The sequence below is a fragment of the Athene noctua genome, chromosome 7 (assembly GCF_965140245.1).
Source record: "Athene noctua chromosome 7, bAthNoc1.hap1.1, whole genome shotgun sequence".
In the NCBI taxonomy this organism is placed as follows: Eukaryota; Metazoa; Chordata; class Aves; order Strigiformes; family Strigidae; genus Athene; species Athene noctua.
In genome coordinates this window covers 16,600,696-16,623,755 of record NC_134043.1, presented here as the reverse complement: position 1 = coordinate 16,623,755, position 23,060 = coordinate 16,600,696, and the positions used below count along the sequence as shown (strand labels likewise).

Sequence of the window (23,060 nt, the reverse complement as noted above, 5' to 3'; positions counted from 1 at the left end):
CTTTTAAGAATTTTGTACTTTAGAACAATGCGGAACTTCCCGTTGGCGCTTTTTTTTTTTTTTTTTCCTTTTCCCCCCCTAATTTAAGATATGCCTTGCGGAAGCCTGGGGGTTTTTAATTGCAGTTTCTTTGAAAGCCCCTCCCTTCCTCCGTCCCCGCGCTGTCCTGCCCGCCCGCGCCTCCCCCCGCCGCGGGGGCGGCCCCGGGAACACAAACTCGCCGGCGCCGTGTCTCCTCCCCTCCCGCGCGGCGGAAGTGACGCGCGGCGGGCGCGGGCGCTGCGCGGCGGCCATGGGCAGGAAGGAGCGGGGTGAGCGGGGGGCGCGGGGGGCGCGGGGCGGGCGGGGACGGGGGGCAGCGGGGCGGGCCGCTCCCCGCCGGGCTGCAGCGGGCCCCCGTGCCGGCCGCGCCGCCTCGTCACAGCTCCGGCTTTGCTCCCAGACAAGAAGAAGTCCAAGAAGCGCCATTACGATGACGACGACGACGATGAGGACGAAGCTCCCGGGAAGGAGTCGCAGGAGGCGGTGCCGTCCGCGGCGGGGAAGCAGGTGGAGGACAGCGGCACCAAAGTGGACGAGTACGGGGCGAAGGACTACCGGCACCAGATGCCCCTGAAGGCCGACCACGCCTCGCGGCCCCTCTGGGTGGTACGTGCGGGCGGGCGCCCCCCGCCGGGGCGGCCGCGGGGCCCGGCCTCGGGCCTGCGCCTGCCCCCTGAGCTCTGGGCGCCTGCCCGCTGCCGTGTGCCGGGGCGTCGGGTGCGCCGCAGCCGCGGGCGGGTGACCGGTGGCTGTCAGTCCGCCCCTCACCGGTGGGGTTTGTACCGATGAGGCCGTCTCTTACCGGTAGGGTTTTAAGGGAAGCTGACAGGCACGTCTTTGGGGTTTTTTCCCCCATAAAGGATCCGGCGCTGTGCCGCGGGCCGCCCGGCAAAGCCTGCGGGGCTCTGCGGCGTCAAGCGGGGGCACCAGGGACAAGGGTTGTGTGGAGGGAGCGCGCTCCTGAGGTTGGCCCCGGCGCCTCCCTCGGAGCGACGTTTGCGCTGGTTCTGTTGGCGGGGGAGAGCGCGGTACCTGCAGCGCCTGTGCGGGGACAGCCGGGCTGTGAGCAGCGTGAGGCCACCCCAGATAAGGCCGCCAGCCCCTGCGGGGGAGCCCCACGCGAGGCGAATTGCTCCCCTCCCAGCTGCTGGTCCGCTCTCTGTCCCGCATACCCTGCTGTGGGTGCGCCAGCGACTGGGGAGGCGCTTCTGGGAGGGAGCGGAACGCCTCGTGGGAGCGACTGCATTGCCTGGTGACACAGGGGGGATCTCTTGTTGCTGTGACACAGCAGTGGGAATTTTGTGTTGGAATGAAACAGCCTTAATACAGGCTAGTCTCATTTTCTGCAGCTGGTACCATCTGTTTTCTCTGTGCTGAAAGGGACGTTAATAAACCTGTCCAAGGCTTGGCCACTAGTACAAGCGTATAGAGAAGAGGTGGCTGCCCTGCCAGCATCTGCAGGGTGTCTGTAACTGAACACTGTGATGCCCAAATGCTATCTTTCCTCTTTCATTCAATTGATGTAAAATGAATGAGGAGTTTGGTTTCAGGGGAATAGGGCTGGAAGTTTGCTTCTGCTCAAGCAATTTCCTTAGCATTAAAAAAGAAAAAACACCCCAACATGTCTGTCTGGAAGAGCTCCATCGATCTGGGTGTGGTTTATTCTCAGTGCCATAGAAGGGATACGGACTAATCAATGTCTGGACGCTTGCAGAAGACAAAAGTTGTCTGTGTCTACTTTCTTCTTGTAACTTTGTCATTAGGGCAAACACTTTCTTTTGGAACCCTGTGATCCATTACTCCCCAGATAGCAGACTGTCCCTATATCATAACGTCTGCTTTATAGGAAATTCCTGGTTCTGTTCAACTAACACTTGTGCCTTCAGCAATTCTTTTTATTTCTGTAGGCTCCCGATGGCCATATTTTTCTGGAAGCCTTTTCTCCAGTTTACAAGTACGCACAGGATTTTTTGGTTGCTATTGCTGAGCCTGTGTGCAGACCAACCCACATTCACGAGTACAAGCTGACTGCTTACTCACTGTACGCTGCTGTTAGCGTTGGCTTACAAACAAGTGACATCACAGACTATTTACAAAAACTGAGCAAAACTGGTGTCCCAGACGGAATAATTCAATTTATCAAGGTAAGACTCTTTTATTGGCATTGGGAATATATCTACTGCTACTACTAAAACCCTTCCCTGCTGCCTGTGCTTAATTGATTTATTTTTTTAATCATTCATTGTTTTTACCTTCTTATTCTGTTCCATCACTGTTTCAAGAAAAGAGAGGTTTTATCCAATTTTTTGCCTTTTTCTGTACTATATTGCTGCACACATATTATTTCCACAATATATTCTGTGTGGGATTTATATCTCTTCTTTTTAAAAAAAATGTACCCAAGCATCTCTGTGCATGCTTTCAGCCAGTAGGAATTGTACGTGGGGAAAGTTTCTTCAGATTTGCTCTGGAAGAAGAGTGAATGTGGGAAGCAGTCTGGAATAGCCGGGTGCTATAAAACATAGCCTACCTTATCCTGCAAGTATGTTTTTGCAGTCTTGGAAGCAGACTGGAATTGGGTATCAAAACTGAATATCTGTGACTGATCTGTGTGAGATGATGTGTACGTCTTCTGAAAACACCCTTTCAGGTTTGTTCCATAAGTATAACAACATTGCAAGTAAACATTTTAACATACCACGTTTCCCCACAAAGACCTAAACTGCATCGCAGTGTTTGATTCCAAACGTAGAATCACTCTTTTGCGTATTCCTAATGACTGCTCTTGTTCTTTCATAGCTGTGTACTGTCAGCTACGGGAAGGTGAAGCTGGTTCTGAAACATAACAGGTAAGTGGCTTTTTCCTTAACTCGTGTGGCAGAGGAAGTCCTCCAGAAGCACAGCTGTGCATAAATGAGTGGTCTTAGGAGCTGTTGAGTCTTAGAGCTCCCAACTGAGTGTGGCATCTGTCAGTACAAGAGCACTTTTTCAGTTGTTGAAAGCGCTTAATACGTTAGTCAATTAATTCAGTTTGGCTGTCCTGAACTACTGCTGGTTATCACTACATTTTTAAAAGTAGGTTAAGAATTTTATATTCTAGCTTGTTTCTTTATTGCTTGGATTTGCAATATATCCTTAAGGTTTTCAGATGATTGTTTCATTCATTCTTTAGTAATCTAAGTGAGCCAGGTTAGACAAGTTTTTCTAAAGGTGTCCTTCAGTCTTGTACATTCTGACTTGTAATCATTATCCAGGAAGGATGAGCAAATCCATTGGCAAGAGGTGCGTGTTTGTTGCTGGGTTGAATCTGATTTGTTTTAAACCCAGAGGGTAATGTTGGAAGGGACCTTGAGGGGTCAGCTAGTTTAGAGCTGACCAATTTTATCTAAACCTGTGATTCTGCAATAGGGAGAGGGAAAGGAAGGAGACAGCAGAAACCTAAAGCCTACGTCTGTACCTTGCCTTTGTTTTCTCTTTCTCTTTTATTTCTTTTGCAAAGTTCTCTGTTGTCTGGCCAGGCACAGATAAGCCCTGGGACTATAATATAATGCTCTGCTTGTGCTGCTGCTTTTCTGAACCTGCTGCTTCGTGTAGAACTAATGCTAGTATTACTAGCAGGTTTTTGTCTGCTTCCTAGGTGTTTCTGAGAAAAACATTTCTTCCATGCCACTAAGACTTCAGTCTCTTTTGTCTCATATTTTAACTATAATCTCTAACCAGCATCAGTGTTGATGAATCTCCAGGGAAGTAAACAGTTTTGGGACACACTAATTTAAATTTTTAGGTAGTTTGGTTTTTGGAGGTTTTGGATTTTTGTCTTTGGGTTTTTTGGTCCTGTGGACAAGAGTTTAAAGCACAACATCCAGTGTTTTCACAGACTCACCTCAATTCAGTCTCCAAAAAATTGCCTTGTGTCACATCACATGTGTCCTGATTCAGCTAGGATAGGGTTAAGTTTCCCCAGCAGACAGGGGGAAGGGATCTCCAGCCGGGTTATTCATACAATGCTGATGTCAGGTCCAGCCCGGCCTGGGAACTTTTTCCTTTGTGGCTTTGGTCGCGGGGAGCACGGGGCTGTCTGTAACCATTGCAGTATTTCTCTGTATATCTTTTGTCTTGTTCACTGTTATTGCTGTTTATTGTTACTGTCATTGCTACTGTTGTTGTTCAGATTGTTTATCACACTGTTGTATTACATTTCTTATTTTAACCTGGGGTTTGTGCCTCACTGCCAGCCTGACTGGCTGAGGGTGGGGGAGGGGCAATGGCAAAGTGGTCTCTGGTCCCGGCAGGGCTTAAACCAGCACAACACGTCACAAATAAGATACATATCTGAGAGCTCTCTCTAGGCAGTTCTGGAGTTTTCCCACTCATATTATGCTAAAGAACATTTGAGCAAGATGAATAATCACATGATGCTTTTGGTATGAGGCATCTTTTTAAAATTTTGATTGCCATAATTTCTTGATTTTTGTATTGTATTCAAGATTGCATACTTGAGAGTGCATCTGGGATAGGTATATATTTAAGCATCTATATCACTCTTCCTGTAAGTTATTCAGTTCATTAGTTCATAAAAATGTTTTTCTTTGTACTTTAATTTTAGGTATTTTGTGGAAAGTACCCATCCTGATGTCATTCAGCAGCTTCTGCAAGACCATGTAATCAGAGACTGTCGCCTGAGAAATGCTGAGGGTGAAGAAACAGAGCTTATTACAGAGACATTCACAAGTAAATCAGCGGTATGTTTGGGCGTGTTTTAAAGTTACTGAATTAACAGTGGATAAACTGTTTGAGTAGTTTAGAGTGGTTATTGTTTGTTGTATCAGCAGTTGCTTTCAGTTCTGTCAGCAATGATCTCTGCCTCCCTAATGAGCTCAGATTGGGGGGTGGGGGTGGAGTGTGTCTCTAATGAAACCCTTGGTGAAAATTCCTGTCCCATCTATTTCAGATTTCCAAATCCAGTGAAAGTGGGTTTGGTCCGTCCACATCACAGGGAGCAGATGCTCAGATTAAGCCAGATGTTGCGGCTGACTTATTTGAGTTTTATGAGCAGATGGACAAAGATGATGATGAGGAGGAGGAGGAAACACAGACAGTGTCCTTTGAAGTCAAGCAAGTATGAACATTTTAGTCTCCGCATTTGTAGCTTTGGGGAATGGGCCCAAGACTTGCAAATAAGCATGAGAACTGAACATCAAGTACTGTGGCTCTTTGTTTGATAGGGGAGCTCTCTGGAAGTCTTTAACATTTCTTTCCTTTTACCTTCCAAAATCTTAGAGTCTTCCTCTTCTATAGAGGGCTGCAGACTAAGTATTGTTCCTTCCCTGCTCACAAGGTGTAGTGCTCACAGGCCAGAAGAAGACTCCAGAGACTAAGGGAGGTTCCCCCATGAGCAGCTTAGTGTTGCTTTGTGCAAGACAAGTGAGAATCCAGTGGAGGGCAAATCTACTGTTGGTTTCATAGCTTTTGGGGTTATTTTTTCTTTTTTTTTTCCTGTTTGTTTTGTGATTCATGCAGAAGGAACTCTGTGGTTCTGACTTAACTTGAGAAGGGTAGCTGGAGGTGGGAGCAGTCTTGGCTTGAACTTCAGAGAGCTTTAGTAGAATTTCTCAAGTTGGTTTTGATGCCTTATTGGGAAAAACAGATTTTTTTAAAAAAGATAATGTAGTAGCTATTTTATTTGTTTTAAAAAACCAACCCAACAATCTTAGTGAATGAATCAGCTGACATTGTATGTATGGATATGGAGATTTTCCAGATAACAAATGTGCAGCTTTGGTAGGTCCTTCTGTGTAACACACTGAACCTTTTGTGTCTGTTACAGAGCTCTTTGTTGCAGGACTTCAGGGTGTAGTTTAGTCACTGCCGGATAAACAACACATAACAACACATCTGAGATTAATGTGTCGTGTTCTTCCATCTGTCTAAATAGTCCTGTCTAATATCGCTTGTTATTTAAAATACTTTTTTTAAGGGGTGGCAGGGGTGATCACAAATAAAGTTTTTGAAAGTAACTTTAACTTTTGCAGACGTCATGACCATAAAAAATAAATGTAACTTCAAATGGTACTACATATAACTCAGCTGTTTGTAAAAAAAAAAAAAAAGAAAAAAGAAATAATTAACTCAGATGTGGAGAATTTACCATCTGAACCTTTGTTTCCTCTTCAGGAGATGATTGAAGAACTTCAGAAGCGTTGTATCCATTTGGAGTACCCCTTGCTGGCAGAATATGATTTTAGAAATGATTCTGTGAATCCTGATATTAATATTGATTTGAAACCTACAGCTGTCCTCAGGCCCTATCAAGAGAAAAGTCTAAGGAAGATGTTTGGAAATGGGCGAGCCAGGTCTGGTGTTATCGTCTTGCCATGTGGTAAGTTTCTGGGTTGGTATTTAGGGGTTTTGTTCTTTATTCATCTGTAGTAAAGTAACTTCTGAATATTAGACCTGCTTAGATTTCAAACAGTAGTTCTTGAGAAAGAAATGAGGAATGTGATGATTGGTACAACCTGTAGGAAATGGTGGAAAAGGAGACAACAGGAGACTGCATCCCAGTGCCTTTGGTGCTGGGGATGGAGGAAGCACATAGGAAATACAGCGAGGGCCTGAGAGTGTGTAAGGGATGCTGGAAGAAGTGTGAAGGAGGAATGGAAAGGTTTAAGCACTTGCTGTGGAGGGACCGAACATAGCTGGTGGGGGCAGTGGGATAGATCACATTTAGGGGAAGCTTTCTGTAGCCACTTGTAATTTAACATGCTTTTGAAATTAAGAAAGCATTAAAATGATTGCTTCTAACTGGCAAAGCCATGTTTACAATTATTTTCTTGAGGAAATGTGTGCAGTAGACAATCCACCTGGCTTTTCAGAAGCGAATACTCCGTTTCTGTAAGACTATACAAGACTATAAAAAAACCATGAAGAATGCCCTTACATCATCCCATATCCTCTCACAAATTTCCTGTTTTCCTTAGCTCTTTTTTTTTTCCTCCCTCCTGCTCCAGTGATACTTGAGAGATGACTAACGACCATCACTCTTCTTCCCCTGCAGGTGCTGGCAAGTCTCTAGTTGGCGTGACAGCAGCGTGTACCGTCCGCAAGCGGTGCCTGGTCCTTGGTAATTCTGCAGTGTCTGTAGAGCAGTGGAAAGCCCAGTTCAAGATGTGGTCCACCATCGACGACAGCCAGATCTGCCGGTTCACTTCTGATGCCAAAGACAAGCCCATTGGCTGTTCTATTGCTATCAGCACATATTCCATGTTGGGACACACAACTAAAAGGTCCTGGGAAGCAGAAAGAGTAATGGAGTGGCTTAAAAGTCAAGAGTGGGGCCTTATGATACTTGATGAAGTACATACTATCCCTGGTAAGGAAACAGTGTGCAAACCTTTCACGTTATACACACTGTTAATGTTACTCTGCTCTTTTAGAAGTGGTGTTTTTTTGTTGTCTTTCTCATGATTAATACAGTGAGTATACCCATGGCCTTGGGTTTTGAGACAAGTAAACTGCCTTTTCTTTGTTTTTTTCCCCTGATACTACAGAGTTTAGCTGTCCATTAGTTTTCTGAAACCCTTCAAATTAGGTGCTGTGTTTTCTGTAATGGTGGTGTAAAATATATAATAAGTGCCTTCTCATTTTCTGTAGGTTGATAAATTGCTCTTAAGATACCTGAATTACTTATGTATAAGTAATGTTGATGTAGGCAAATTTGAACAGGAAAGGAATTCATCTGCCTTCTTTTCTTTTGAGATGTAGTGGCACTGTAGGGTAGCTTTTAATATCTATTTCTACTCAATAAAATATGAGTAACCATAGTGATTACTGTTCAGAAGTAGCTGTTGGATTTGAAATTACTATGTAATTGAGATCTATACTCTTGGAAAGCCATAATGTAGTATTAAAATCTGTGGAATAATCCTGGCTAAAAATACCCCCCAGAATTCTGTTAGCTGCTGTACCTCATTCTCATTATTTCATTCGAATATAATTTGGTGTCTGCAGGAATGATGGATTTCAGAAGTAGACCTTGATGATTAACTGCCATTTTACCAAAGCAGTGTGTTGCTGCCATCGTTCTTTCACTTTTGTTCTTTACTGGTTTCATAAAAATTAAGGCTTTGAATCCCCGCTGTGATCTCTAGCAATACTAAAGAGTCCTTGTGTCATACTTCTTCCTATGAAATACTATATGACCTAAAGCAAGCCATGTGACCTCTGAATAGATTAATTTTATTTTGGGAAATATAAAATATAAATATGCCAGAAGGTTTACTAGGATTTTCAGAGTGCACTGACGATGTAAACTAAAGCTGCAATTAGTACAAAGTTTTGCTGTAACACAGATTTGTTAGAAGTGTATGTGAAATGGGGTAAAATTTCCCAACACTGTGCTTGCTTTTGTTCAGGAGTTGATCAAAGTGTTTTTCTTAAGTTGCAGTATTTGTCTTCTAAATCCATTCAGGAAAGTAAACAGAAAATTTGTCTTGCATTTCTTAGCAAAAATGTTCAGACGTGTGCTCACTATTGTACAAGCTCATTGTAAACTGGGGCTGACTGCTACCCTGGTCAGAGAAGATGATAAAATTGTTGACCTGAACTTCCTGATTGGACCAAAGCTCTATGAAGCCAACTGGATGGAGCTGCAGAACAGTGGCTACATTGCTAAAGTCCAGTGTGCTGAGGTGATGCTCTGCTTTTTGGTACTTCTAGTGTTTATTTAGTATGCTTATAACTTTTTTTTTTTAAGGAAGATCTATAAAATAATAAGTATTTAACTGGGAAAAAAGGTGCCCTTATGACTTTTCCTTTACTTTGTAGCTTAGTCAGGGCTGTGCCTGGTCAATACAAACACATGGCAAATGGAGTAGCCACCTGTTCTTCAGAGTGACTTCAGCACTCTCTCTTTGTGGGGGTTGTGGTGCTTGATCAGCTGTCTCCCAAGTCAGCATTCAGAAATGTGAACAGAGGTTGCAGCTTTGTCGACTTATTTCGATGCAGTTGACATTTGTGTTGTCTGACTTGACTTACCTCAAGCTCAGTTCTCTGTGGCAGCATTAACATTGTGTTATGATGAGCGTAACATCAGGTGGTATGCTGGAAGATGCTTTATAGAGACTTCGGCTCGCAGACAGTCTTTAGTTGTTTGAGGAAAATTCTTGTAGCTCTTAAAACAAAGACAGTTTAAAAAACATAAGAAAACACAAGCTTATTTCAGACCTGAATACCTGAGGGTGAAAATTAAAAACATAGGACTGAATCTTACCATTTCTTTACAATATAATGGTCTGACCTCTGTTCTTTCCAGTGTGTGGATGAGAGAAAAATCTGGTATCAGATAAAGTGGAAACCTTTCACACAAGCACATTGGAATGTTACAGGAACCTTTCTGGGTCAGACTAAAGGTCTAACTTAGTATATTGGCTCTGATAATTGTCAAGGAAGATACTTAGGGAAGCATATAAGAGCAGGGCAAACATACCTGTTACTTCTCCAAGCCATCAGTCATTTATGAGCTGTATGTGGTTTCTGTGTAACCATCAGTGGGTTTCTTTTTCATTAACTTGTCCAGACTTCCATTGAATAGAAGTAAAGTTTTAGCACCTACAACGTGCTGTGACAGAGTTTCATAATGTAAATATCTCCTGTTTTTTTCCTGGGGTGCTTTTTTGCTGTCTTGCTAGTTTCACACACTTCTTCCTAGCTCTGGCACTGGAATAATACCAAATCGGCTATTCTACAGTATATATATATATTTTAGAAAATGGAGTTTGTAGAATGAAAAAAACCCACAATTATTTTTAAGTAATGTAATGCAAATGAAGAGCATCTAGAAAGTAACTAGCTTGAAGGGAGAGTAACCAGTCTGCAAATTCAAATTTGGCTGTTTAGGCACTTTAATTCTGTTTTGGGAGCATAACTCTTCTCAGTCTCTGAACTACCCTTTAGACTTTGAAAAAAGCAAAGAATCAAAAAAAGCAATGTTGATGACTGATAAATAGCAAGTCTAATACATGCACAACTGCACTGCATATTTGTTTGGATTTTCTTGACATGCTGTTGAGAGGTAGCATCTTTAATCAACTTGACTTATTCCCGGTAGCCAAGGAAAATGTCTGGTTTGCTCTTGAAGTGCGGTTCTTTCTAGGTGGCAAGAGAGGGCAGTGCTGCTGTCTGGTAAGGCAGGTCATAGTCATTGCAGGTACTAGTCTTTCACTGCTCTAAGAGATAACAAGCAACACACTTAAAAGAAGCTTAAAAAAAAGAGAACAAACCTGTTCTTTAACTATACTTTTCAGAGTTTTGTAATTTACAAATACTCTTTTTTCTAGCCACCTTACTAATTTTTTTGGCTTGGAGCACGCATCTTGCAAAATATAAAAATGAGGAGATCGTTGTGGTGAGCAGTAGATCTCACCCATTTCCAAATCCAGAAGAGAGTGCAGACATAAATGAAAATATATTCACTTTGCCAGGTAGTCAGAGGCATTAAGCAATAGATTAATTATTTTACTACAATCAAATGTTATTTATCTCATTCTCACTTTGAAATACTCTCTTCTGATTTAACAATTTTATGTCTTTCATGTAGACAGCATACAATAACAATGGAGCCTATTCAATGCATAAATTTATTGTTAATGTAGTCGGGGATGAAAAAAGCCTCATCTGGCATTCAACTCACTGGAAAAAAATGTTTTGAAACAAAAAGTAGTTCTTAACAGTACAGAACAATTGAGGTTGTTTAAATAAACTCCTGTGAATTGTCACATAACTTCCTTAGCTGAATGATGGTTATGGAAGAGGCTTTTCTTTGCAGTATTCTGTTAATTTGTACCATGCAATGAATATGGGGGAATAACCCATGTACAACAGAAGGAATATCTTCTAAATTATAGGCACTGCAGAGTGTCATTATATGCTATAGATAGTGTCATTGCATTGGCATAAACTTTTTACCTTCATAATTTCTTCTATTTTCATGCTACGGTAGGAAAAAAAAAATCTCAGTAAGCTTAGACTTGTGCAGTACTGTGATCTGTATTTACATAATAAAATAATTGCTTAGGAAAACCTGTTGAAAGATTCTTATGAATCCTAGTGTTCTGGAAGTTTTAGACTCAACAGCTGTTAAAAGTTCACTCCTTTGTGGGTGTATGAAAATAAGATTGGTAAATTTGTTCTGTAATGAAGACTAAATGTGTGTCTTAGCTTTCAGAATATGGATGAAAATTAATTTTTATGGGAAAAGCTTTGACCGCTGTGACAGGGAGATTACACAGTTCATTCCCTTAATTATTGCGCTGTAAAAAGTAGTAACATACAGTAAAATCATTAAGTATGAAACATAAAGGAAGTATCTTCCAGTCCTGTCCCAATCCCATTGCCTATTTCTGTTGTGGATCTCACTGCCAAAGCATTTTGGAAGGCCAGAATATTAATGATGTTAAACATTTGGCAGTGCTGGAGACTACACCATTGAGTAGCTTTCTTTTTGGTACAGAAGTTACTGTGTTAAAATCTGTGGCTTGCACCATACAGAAAGCCATAATGCGTTATCGTCTCCCAAATATCTTTTCAATTCCCACTGGAATAAAATAAACTAATAACAGAGGGGTACTTTTGTGCGTGTGTGTGTTTTCTAATTCTAGGTTTGGTGCCCAATGTCACCTGAATTTTATAGAGAATATGTAGCTATCAAAACAAAGAAGCGAATACTGCTGTACACCATGAACCCAAACAAATTCAGAGCCTGCCAGTTCCTGATTAAGTTTCATGAGCGACGGAATGATAAAATCATCGTATTTGCTGACAATGTGTTTGCATTGAAGGAGTATGCAATCAGACTTGGGAAGTAAGTGTTCACAGCCAACAATGGCGCTTATTTTCCTCCTTTCTGGAAAATTGTAATCTCAGAGCTTTCAGTAGTCTTTAGATATTTCTTGTAATACTTTGATTTAACTCCAATCCTCCTATATAAAAAGGAGCTTGGGAGGGTATTTTTTTTGGTGGATTTTATTGGCACTGCAACATTATTTTGGTGTAGAACTGTTTGAAAAGAATCTCTGATTAGCACTTGCCTCAGAGGAGTTTTCATCTGAGATTTCTCTGGAAGACTGTTAGTATTTCTCCATTAAAAGCCAGTGGAAAAATGAGGGGCTTTAAAAAAAATATCACTAGCACTATTCTTTAACAGATGGTAGCTTCCCATATTTCTCTGAGGCAAAGGTTTTCAAATAGACACTCCCTGGATCTTTCAAGATCTTTGGGGATCCAAGACATTCCTCTTCAGGTTGTCTTGGTCTAAACCTTGTCTAAAAAACCTAAGACAAACTTTTGGGGAATCTGTGCTGTAGCAGTGCACTGTCTAGATTACTACTGTAATCTTTTGATAAATGAAAGGATATTGCTCCCATGAGCTTCTCGGCTACATTAAATGACTCCTTACATGAGTGTGGTAACAGAAGGTTGTATAAATAGAGTTGAATGCGGGGTTAGCTTCAGTGTGTCAGTGGGGTTTGGGGAGGGGTGATCAGGGAGAGTGTTTGCCAAGATCAGACATAGAGCAGTTACTGGGGAAAATAAGTATAGAAGCTGGCCTCATCCTTTCTTTGACAAGCCCAAATAGCACCTTGCTTGCTGGAAACTGTGGGGCATTTTAACTGTGTATGATTTCATGTCTAGGAATTTCAGCAGTACTTCTTAGTAAAACCACAAACAAGCCTAACATTTCCCAAAAATCATGATTAGTTTTGACTGTAGATTAACAGCCGTGTTGTGCTGGCTTGCTGTGACATCAAACAGTAAGCAGAGCTAATGGTGCTGGATGAATTCCAACACCCATGGTCTCTTTCCTCTTTTTTAATCTGTCTGGACAGCGATTAGCCGTAATGATGCCTCTGGAATGTTTCTAACAGTGTTCAGTGCACCACAAAAAAGCCTTTAGCAAAGACGATGCTGGGAGGGGGCACTTGCTAAGTAGCACAGCAGTTGTTAAGTGGGGTAGGTGCTGTGGAAGCATGGCAGGAAAACCAGTTGAAGAAAGGTGCTTGCTTTTCGTGTTCTTGAGTGAATTCTCCATTTCTCACATCATGTATGGAGCTCCAGGTTATAGGGCTGTCAGTGTTAGAAAGAAAGGAGGTTTGCAGTGCTGGATAAAGGTGAGGGAGTCTTTATTTTAACTAGAGAATATTCTCTCATAGTTTGCTGTGAGCAAGCTGAAGCAAAGGGAGCTGTTGGTTTGGGTGGGGCAGGAATTACATGTGTAAGGAGGAGAGAGCAGCCCGACGGGTGCAGCAGTAGTGGCCGAGGCTGCCTGCTCAGCCTGTGCTGGCCCAGCAGCGGGATAGTTCGCACTGCACTTCTGTGACCTGACTGAAGCACTCGGGGTGGGTGGGTTCCTGCGAGGAGGGAGAGATGGCCGTGGTCTGACCGGCTCTGCGGCTTCTCCCTTACTCTCCTTTCCCTTGGTGCTGGCAGGGAAAGGCCATGCACATGACAGGAATTATTTTCACTATAATTTTGGGGCCACAGAATTCAAATCTGTTTTGCCAGCTTTTGCTCTGTCATGAGTTTGTCAGCCAGTATAGTATAGCTCATGTGCTGACTGTTTTTTCATGGTGTTATTAATATGTTTAAATCACTGTTTCTGAAGGGCTGTGCCTCTGTGGTTTTGACAGTTATGTCAGTTAATGGGAGGGGGATCTATCTTTGCAACTCCCTCAATTGTCTTTTTGCAGTGAGGAAAAGGAATTGTTTAAAAAAGAATCAGTCTAGCATTGGATGTTGTAGGTTCAGGAAGGTACTCGGTTATGTGTTAATGAATTATTGTCAAGTAGGGTCCATAAAATGGTTGATAGACAGGAGTTCCAGGTTATTCTGTTCTTAAAAAATGTGTTTGAACCCTTCTTGGTGGCTTTAGGAAACAGAAGGCTCACAAATGCTTTAATTTCAGTTTAAATCTTCCATTTAAGTTTTGTTGGGGATTAAAGTCATCACAATTTAAATATTAAACGAAATTTTAAATAAGGCTTAAAATGTTACTGAATGCTATTAACTGAATAATAACAGTATTGTTTCAGAGTTGACTCATTTGCCACTTTCATTTTTTAGCTGTGTTTTTCTAAAAATCTGGTTAAATACACTAAATAGAAGAATTAGATTAGAGGTGACTAGGATTGTTTGTTAGAAGAAAAACTGGAATAAAGTTTGTAGTGAAGAAAGCAAGAGGAGCCAACACACAGGAATTAGCTGATAAGAATACAAAACCTTAGTGCTGTGCACTGCATGTTTATGTTCAGCTACCACCTGTGTATGTGCAATATTAAAAGTTAAATGAAACGTTTGAGGTTGGTTCCTTGTGTTAGAAATAATGTATGGAAGTGTGAACAAAACAGAAATTGTAGAACTTGATTCCTGGTATTTGGAGATGCTTGTTAATGAGCATTTGGAAAAGTAGTGCAACAGATGAAAAAGTAATGGCTATGTGCCCCTGCATGCCTCTCATTCTTTATGTGGGCTTTGCTGTTTCTAGCTGTTTTTTTTTAAAAAACCCTCTCCTCAGGCAGGAAGAAAACAGCCAGAAATTTTCTTGGAAAATTCATAGTAGCCCAAGTTACTCATGAAGTCTGTGGGTGACTGAGAGTTTGTGTGAGCCTTCTGGGTTAAGATATTAAATGTTCCAGGTGATTCATCATCAAACCTTAGAAAGCTTAGGTGAAATGCCACTGTGAGCTGCTCATGGCCGAGGAGTTTTTGGGACCTTGTTCTTATTTCAGTAGGTCCAGAAGGTATTAGGAGGGGCAGGAAGTTAGCTTCAAAAGCAAGAATAATTTTCCCAGAACAACATCCAGGAGCCAGCTTGTGACACTGAATGTATCATTGGTAGAGAAGCCTGGATTTTCAAGTGTTTAAATAGGAAGCAAAGGTTGCAGCTGTCAATGTGCTAACTCAGTAGATTTGAGGGAAAAAATCTCTTATTTTAACAGCTGCCTTCAGTCTTTCATTTAGGCTTAGCAAATGTATTCAGTCTGTTGATATACAGCTTCACTGGTGCATGTAATTGCACAACATTTATAACTGTCAGAATTTATTTCTGGCAGACTGGGTTGCTGCATAGGGTTCCACAAACAACCGTGTAGCTGCCATAAAGAGCCAAACAAGCTAAAAGTAAACCAAGCTGTAGCAAAATCTGGTTTGTTTTTGTATCATTCAAATGTGTACTGCGCTCCCTGCCATGGGTATCTTAGTACCTCATAAGAGATGGTTAAGAAATCTTGAATTCATTTAATTTGCATATGTTCTATTCTTTTCAGACCCTATATATATGGTCCTACTGCACAAGGTGAAAGAATGCAAATTCTACAAAACTTCAAGCACAATCCAAAAATCAACACTATTTTCATTTCCAAGGTAAGTGAGGACATTTGGCATGTCCCTGTATCCATCTTCGGAGTGAACTTTAAGAGCAAGTTACACATGCATGTTGTCCATTGACATCTTTGTATCACAGCTCACAAAGGTGTACTTTTTATTAAGTCTTTGCTGATGACATATGGAAGTACGGTACTGCTCAGAGGCTGCTTCTCTGTTACAGGTAGGTGACACATCCTTCGATCTGCCTGAAGCCAATGTTCTGATTCAGATTTCATCCCATGGTGGGTCTCGAAGACAGGAGGCTCAAAGACTGGGACGAGTGCTGAGAGCCAAAAAAGGTAAATGCAGTGGGTGTTGAGCTGTGGGCCTTGGGTTGCAGGATCATAGACTACAGAGAAACTGGAGGTTCATGCCACTTGTTTTATATTGCCCTTGGATTATGTTCTAGTCAAAGAGAATACGCCTATATACCAGTGAACGGAAATGAAGCATTTTCTGGGTCAGAAAGCTTTGCATTGGGAAAACTTCCAAAGGACAAAAAATGCTGAAGGAAAATGAATTTCTTGTTCTTTGGTGGTTCTTTCACTTTTTCTTGATAATTTCCTCAACATGAATTTGTTTTTAAAAAAATCACAGTACTACTATAAAAAGCAAGTCTCTAGAAAGCACATTTTTGATACTGCAGATTACTTTCTTTAAAAAATGGGATTTAGTTTCCAACTAGCTGTGTTTTTGCAAAGCATACCAAGGAGCTTTTTGTTTAGAAAAACGATTCTTAAAATACCTTCTACTTGGATTTAAGATCTGCATACACTTATTTTATGTGCAGTTTATGCTTGTTACAGCTGAGACCTTGTTTAAAAACGCCTACGGAAACATGAAAAACATTCATGTTAGTGAATTAACAAAGTCTTAGTGAAATCTTGGTTTTTAAAAGAGGACCCAGTGCTGTTTGGGTCATAGATCTTAGGGACTCTTGAGTTCAAAAAAATAAACTATACGCAGCCTGGTATATCATTGGGCTTTAAATAGCCCTATGATTTCTTAGCTAAATATCTTTGTCTCACCTTCTTTAACACGAAACCACTTCAAACTCCAGTTTACATTCATAAAACTTTTCCTTTGTCTTTTTCTATTGATTTTTTTTTTACATTTGTTACAATACTTGCTCTTGACCTTTTACTTCTTTACATACTAGATTTTAAAATAACGCTATCTTTCACATTGCCTAGCAGTTCTTCTCAGAACACCAGTGTGATTGTGTTAGTCTACATTTCCATTTTTTCCATTTTTTCCTTTTTGCCCATTCTCAAGTTATTAAGAACAAGAGTAGGAATTTCCATTCTTTCGATTTATTTTGTCAATCAGTTTTTGTAAGGTCTGGGTGCAGCTAAACTTTGCAAATGATTTTTGTGTAGAGACAACTTATTTAAACACCTGTTTTCAGTATTAAGTCCTTTTTTGTTCTTTGTTGCAGTGTTCCAAATGGAGCTAATCACTCAATGTTGTTGTCTCCTAGGCATGGTTGCAGAGGAATACAATGCCTTTTTTTATTCTCTTGTATCCCAAGACACTCAGGAAATGGCATATTCAACAAAGCGACAACGGTTTCTTGTAGATCAAGGTTATAGCTTCAAGGTAACTTGTCCCTTCTATTTATTATACTTGGGGCCTAAGAATATAACTTCCATATTCTTTCATGTTGGTATTAGGTCAGATACTTCAGAATTCTGGTTGTGTAATGTATTAATGAAAGTTTTGCTTGCAAGCAAGAACTGTTCCAGTATTGTTTTCTCATCTATATTGCTGTGAGGGTAGATATAAGTAGCTTAGCATAGCTTCTAGAAAGGTAAGTATCTGAACTTCAAACCAAGCACCCGCTGGTGAATGAAGCAGAATGTTTCTTGCATGGTTGGTTTATATTTATGCTGTTCCGTTGCCCACCTCTGCAGGCCTCCTGAATGCATCGTCATACTGGTTATGCCTAAAGCGTTGTTGCTAGGTTTCATGTCAGAGTGGCCAGCAGCTGTTCAGAAAACATGCAAAACATCACAAGTCACAAGTAATTTACAAAGAACTGCAGTCTCAGACCAACATTTTGCTACGGGGAGAAAAGTTTTTTTTCCTTGTGGCTAATGACAACATACAACAGGCAGGATTCATTCACCCTACATTCATGCATCTGACTGGGAATCACAAGGTTAGGTGTCTGAAGTGTCTACCAACCCATTCCAAAACAAATCCCTTTCGGGGATCTTTGTCCACACACTAATCTTGTGTACTGTCTCCACAGTGCTGCCCAAAGCCTACAGTGGTACAGAAAATGGTTCAGGATGCAGATGTGTTGATACAGTGGTTCTGTGTTAGCAGAAACTGGAGTTTAATTCTCTGATTAGCAGCCTTCCCAATAAGAAACATTGCTGAGAAGAAGAAGAAGAAAAGATAAGGCTCCCATATCTGTCTTTAGGGAACAAGATCATGCTTAGGGCATTGACAGAATCATGCAAGGATTGCACAAGGTGCAAGGGCACGCAGCCTCCGTGGGATTGCAGATGAGCATAGCTGTTAAAGAGCTTTTCCTCATGAGGTGTACAGGCACAGGCACTGCAGGATATCCCAACGGGTAAAACCGCTTTGAACTGCTGCTATGCTGAAATAAATAATGGTCTGTAATTACTGGCCTATTAAAGAGAGCTTTAAGGAGGTCCTTACACCAAAACAGACATGTCACACTCTTTATAGGTAAAAACCTTGTTTTGCTTTATAGTGAATGTATTTTGACAAAATTATAGATCAGTACTAAGCTGCAACTAATTACAGAAAATGCATCTATGTGGCTATAGCCAAGAAGATTAGAGAAATCCCTTTATGTATATTTGAATGCATTGGATTTGAGAACTAAGAGGCTGAAATAGAGGGATTTTGCTTTGCAAGGAACACCTAGTCCTAGGAGTTTTGGTGTAATACAGAAAAAAAAAAACAGTGCAAGTGTCAACTGAGTATCTGGAGCAACATTTTAGCTGAGCAGTAGTGGAATGTTCTTTATTTGCAGTTTAGGAGCAAAACGTTAGAATATGTATTTTCTGCTGTTGTCCAGATTTTAAGCTTTAGCCATAGCTGGCATCAAAAAATAATAGGGCTGGAAGAAACTTCTAAGAAACCATCTATTCTGTTTCTTCATTCCAAAGCAGGATCAACTATGTATATGTCATCCCCAGCACATGTTTGCCTTCTTACTCTTCCAAATCTGGAGACTACCTCATCTTTAGGTAATTATTTCAGTGCTGATGCCCTCTCCTTCAGAATATTTGTTCCTAATGCCTAAATTACTAAAAATTCATTACTCCTTTTAAAAGGGTAAGAGTTTTCAAGTTTTTTTCTGAGGACTTAATTTCTTCTTGCCATCTCTCAAAAGCTGCATTATCTGTTTTGCATCAAAAAGAGGACTGGAATAATTTTTTTTTTTTTCTAGATCACTTATTTGTCTGATTCTTAAATAGGAGCCTTGTCATCACAATTTACTGCTGGGAGTCTAATTATCTAGTGGGGTTTTTTTTGATTAGCTAACGATAGTTTAATTACTTAGGTTTTTATTTAGAGACTGAATGTAGGATATATTAAATTTTAAATCAATAGCAGAACTCCTCACTTTATCAAAGAATTGGGGATAACTCTAAACTTGGCATCTGTTGAACAGTTTAAAACGAAAGATGACGCAGTGGGAATTCTTTCCGTTCTATGAATCACATTAGCACTGTTTTGCAACCACAACTGGAAACTGGCTAATGCAATTTAAAACTGCTTTTCGTGACTCATTTTTCCTTATTTTTGAGATAATCGTAACACATATGCTTCTAAATGAACAAGAAGGGGGAACCACAGTGTTCCTTTAGCCATATAGTAGGACAGGTTGCTCCCCTGAATGGATTCTTAAAGCTTAGGGAAATTTCTCAGAAAGACATCCATTTTGAATTAGAAATTGCCATTGACAAAAGCCCAAAAGAGTGATTATTCATTCTAGTGTTTCATTACCCTGTTTTTCAAAAGCAGTACTTTGTGTCTAACGTGGATTTTTTTTGCCTTAAACTGTATTTGTATTGTTTTATCTGTCTTTGTGATCAGATCCCCCAGATTACTGAAGCAATTAGTATCTAATTGTAGTGGCTCAAGAGATAGACTGAAAAAGAAAGATGAGGAGGGGAAACACTACATAATCAAGTAGGATGTCTTTCTCAAAACCTCTTCAAGTTGGAAACTTAACGGGAAAACTGAGATTCTCATGTATAAACATGTGGTAACCAGAATGCATTTAACTGCAGGAAAAATTCTTGTGAAACTTTCAAAATACTTCTAATTAAGAAAGCAAGCTGCCTGTTGTAAAGCTTTATAACAGAAATTGGAGAGCTTTTCAGTTCTTTAGATGAGGTTTTTCAGCTAATGGAGTAAATGCCACTATATTGCCAGTAGATGGCATGTGCCCTGCATCCATGGTTATCAGATGAGTTACTTAAGAGTTTCATAGAGAGCAAACATAACAGCAAAGTTACCTTGTGTCTAAGTACACAAACATGGAGTCGTTTTGCTCTGATGATGATGCTTTGTTGCAGGTTGAGGCCTTGTCTCTCAACAAGTGATCATGCATCTCAGTTTGTTAGGGGTTTATTCCCATATTCCTCAATGTATTGCTAAAAATCTCAGTGTCTGGAAAGCTAGTGGATTGTTTTTGTTAAATATAGTATAAAGTACTAGTTCTTAAACTAGACAAATCTAGAGCCCACAGCATGAAGCTAACCTTGCAGTGCGTTGAATGTGCATCTGAGCTTTATGTGCTTTGGTCAGGTTCTTGGTTAAGCTGGTATGGACAGTGTTTGTCTGACATTCTCTGTCCATAGCTTTTCTTTTGTTTTTCTTTTTTATTTTCCCCTTCTTTTTTACCCCAAAGGTTTGTATGCATTTCCAGCTGGAATATAACAAGGGATGTATGTGTGTATATATATGTACATGACTTAGCAAGATTTTATATTTATCTGTGCTACCCATAGTGTTAAGCTGTCCAGATCATTAATAAAAGTTCAAAGGCAGTTCCAACAGGATATGGAATCAGAAATCCTTGTCTTGGTTTTGAATAGCTAACAGTGAGGAAGAAGAGCCCTCAACTTGTACGGTGCTCTGCTTCTTAGGTAATAACAAAGCTTGCTGGCATGGAAGAAGAAGAACTTTCATTTTCATCCAAAGAAGAACAGCAGCAGCTTCTCCAGAAAGTCCTGCAAGCATCTGACCTGGATGCTGAGGAGGAAGTAGTCGCTGGAGAATATGGTTCAAAGTCGGCTCAGGTAATGAAGAATGCTTTGAAAAGGATGACCGCAAATGCGACAGAACCAGACCATTGCATTCTAATTCTAAATGTGATGCCATCATTGATGCACTAGTGTCTTTGTGAAACATTGGAGAACAGATTTTTTTTTTTTAACTTGCATTAGCACTTAGCTATTTGAGTAGTTCACTTGTTGGGCACTAGAAAGAAGTTAGATGTGGAATTCATGTCCTTCTCCATCATATTTGAAGGAGGAGATAACAGATCTATTGTTAGAGAATTTGAAGTAAACCTTCTAAGTCACAAGCAATGAAAATATTTTAAAACATTTTTAAGATGCATGTATGTCACAGCACCTACTCTTTGTGGTGGCACTGTGCTCCTTGAATCATGCCCTGATTTCCTCATGCCCAGAGGACAGAAGCATAAGGGCCACTTCTGTTCATTTTCAAGAGAAGTACTGTTACTGTAGATAGTAGTTTGACACTTTCAGCAACAGATATTAAGAAAATAAATAGCCGGAAACATTTATTGATACCGAAGTTAAAGTCAAGGTACAATGTGGTAATTAATTTTTTCAGGTTAATTTTTAGTTAAATGGCATTGTGCTGAAATGCGTTAGGAATTCCCACTCTAAGGTATCTTTCCATATTAAACCTTACATATGTTTGTATACTTATGGTAAGTGGCAGGCAGTGACTTTCATTGTAAAAATTCTTCTTAAGAAAAAAATCGGAAGGCTTTTTGGCATTGAGGTCACTAAATGAACAGTGCTGCCCAGCAGCCAGTGGGCATCAGTGGTTAGAGTCAGTCTATCTAATCACACACCGAGCACTTTTTTTTTTCTCCTCTTACTTGCAGGTGTCACGTCGTACGGGCACGATGAGCTCTATGTCAGGAGCAGATGATACGGTTTACATGGAGTACCACTCTTCACGGAGTAAGGCATCTTCAAATAAACACATCCATCCACTGTTTAAACGCTTCCGGAAATGATGCCCTTCATGTGTGCATTTTGCTAAGACTTTGGATCCATGTACCTGTTTCCATAACTAAAAATAAGGAGTTGAAATTTCTGATGGGTCCTTCAAAAGACTTTTTATATGCATCTATATAGCCACATATTTACTTAGCAATATATGTGCTTTCATGGGTGGATGTGAAAGGCAAAAAGGAACTAAATCTTACTCCAGAAAAGATATTATCCAGTGACTGGATCCTGGTTATACCTGTCTGTTTTTCAGGGTAATTTAATAGAATTTATTTTTATCAGCTAAAGACCCTTTTTCAGAAGACTTCTGGAAAGGTTTTGTAAATGAAGTTTGTACTGATGTTTGAAATGTTATTTATCTGATTGTTGTGTCTGCCCAACAAAATACTGTTTTTTAAAATGCTTAAATAAAAATCATTCATTGAGCTGAACAAATCCTGATAGGAGCACTTTACATAATATTTTTAAACTGGGAGCTAATTTATACTTACAGCTTAACCTGTCTTAAAATTCTAACAAACTGTTTGGAAATACTTTGAAGTTCAAAGACAAGGAGAAAGGGAGACTCTATTTCCAAAGTGAACTCAAGTTAAGCATTAGTAAATACCAATACATTCTGTGCTGTTTTCCTCATTTTTCTTGCTGCTGTCAAGAAGCTGAAATAAAAGCTCTTAACTCTTTTCATTTATATTCTATTTATCAGCCATGCAATAAAACCATCATAAGTGCCAACCAGTGCATTGTCACTGCAGAAATTATTGAATCAAAAAGTGTTTTGACTTGTCAAAAGGTGAGTTGGAAGCAGAGGTGTGAAGAAAGATTCCTGAGATTGGGGTTTTTTTCTTCATGAAGACTGCAGTGTGTTTCTAGAAAATTTGAGGAGAGGTGGGGGTGGTTTGTGGCAGAAGAATGCTTTTTAAATAACGTCTCCTTAATATTGTAATGGTTATGCTACTTGGTATTGTATTATGAGGTGGGTTTTTGCTGAGAGTTTGTAGAGCTTTAGGAGCAACCTATGAAATAACATTGATCTTGATCTGTTAGTTCAAAATAGGTTAGTATAAATCTTTACCGTACTGAAAGGCGTATATATGGTAGTTATGCTGGTTATATGACAAACGTGCTTCAGAACAATATTCTGCTTCTTAACTAGCATAAATTCACAAATTGAGATTATAGAAATATTGGAAGCATAATTCAGAACACATGGTGCTTGTTTACAGTCTCTGTATCAGGGTCAGGTAATTTTGAAAACAGAACTGATCTGGTTCAGTTTAAACTTTGTTTAGTCTCTGAGCCCTACTCCATAATGCCTGGTTCTTTTGTTCTGAGTCT

General features: G+C 40.3%; 1 protein-coding gene across 2 annotated transcripts; it reads left to right on the top strand.

Moving 5' to 3' along the window:
* Positions 1-253: 253 nt before the first annotated feature.
* On the top strand, positions 254-22,405 carry ERCC3 (ERCC excision repair 3, TFIIH core complex helicase subunit). Of its 2 annotated transcripts, none has more exons than XM_074910675.1 (15): positions 254-311; positions 443-648; positions 1,950-2,186; positions 2,842-2,891; positions 4,649-4,784; positions 4,994-5,161; positions 6,217-6,421; positions 7,097-7,411; positions 8,545-8,729; positions 11,697-11,899; positions 15,360-15,456; positions 15,641-15,758; positions 16,940-17,058; positions 20,601-20,753; positions 21,596-22,405. In XM_074910675.1, the coding sequence occupies exons 1-15, from the start codon at positions 293-295 to the stop codon at positions 21,728-21,730; spliced, it is 2,346 nt and encodes a 781-aa protein (XP_074766776.1). In that variant the 5' UTR covers positions 254-292; the 3' UTR covers positions 21,731-22,405. The 2 variants fall into 2 exon arrangements, with proteins under 2 accessions (XP_074766776.1, XP_074766777.1); XM_074910676.1 differs by having other exon boundaries at positions 293-321; positions 441-648.
* The last annotated feature ends 655 nt before the right edge of the window (positions 22,406-23,060 follow it).

Excerpts from the sequence above, each read along its gene's own strand:
- ERCC3 (XM_074910676.1), top strand. The coding sequence starts at position 293 with ATGGGCAGGAAGGAGCGGGGTGAGCGGGG. Across the intron at positions 2,892-4,648 it reads CTGGTTCTGAAACATAACAG|GTATTTTGTGGAAAGTACCC; the intron begins GTAAGTGGCTTT and ends CTTTAATTTTAG. Across the intron at positions 5,162-6,216 it reads TGTCCTTTGAAGTCAAGCAA|GAGATGATTGAAGAACTTCA; the intron begins GTATGAACATTT and ends TTTCCTCTTCAG.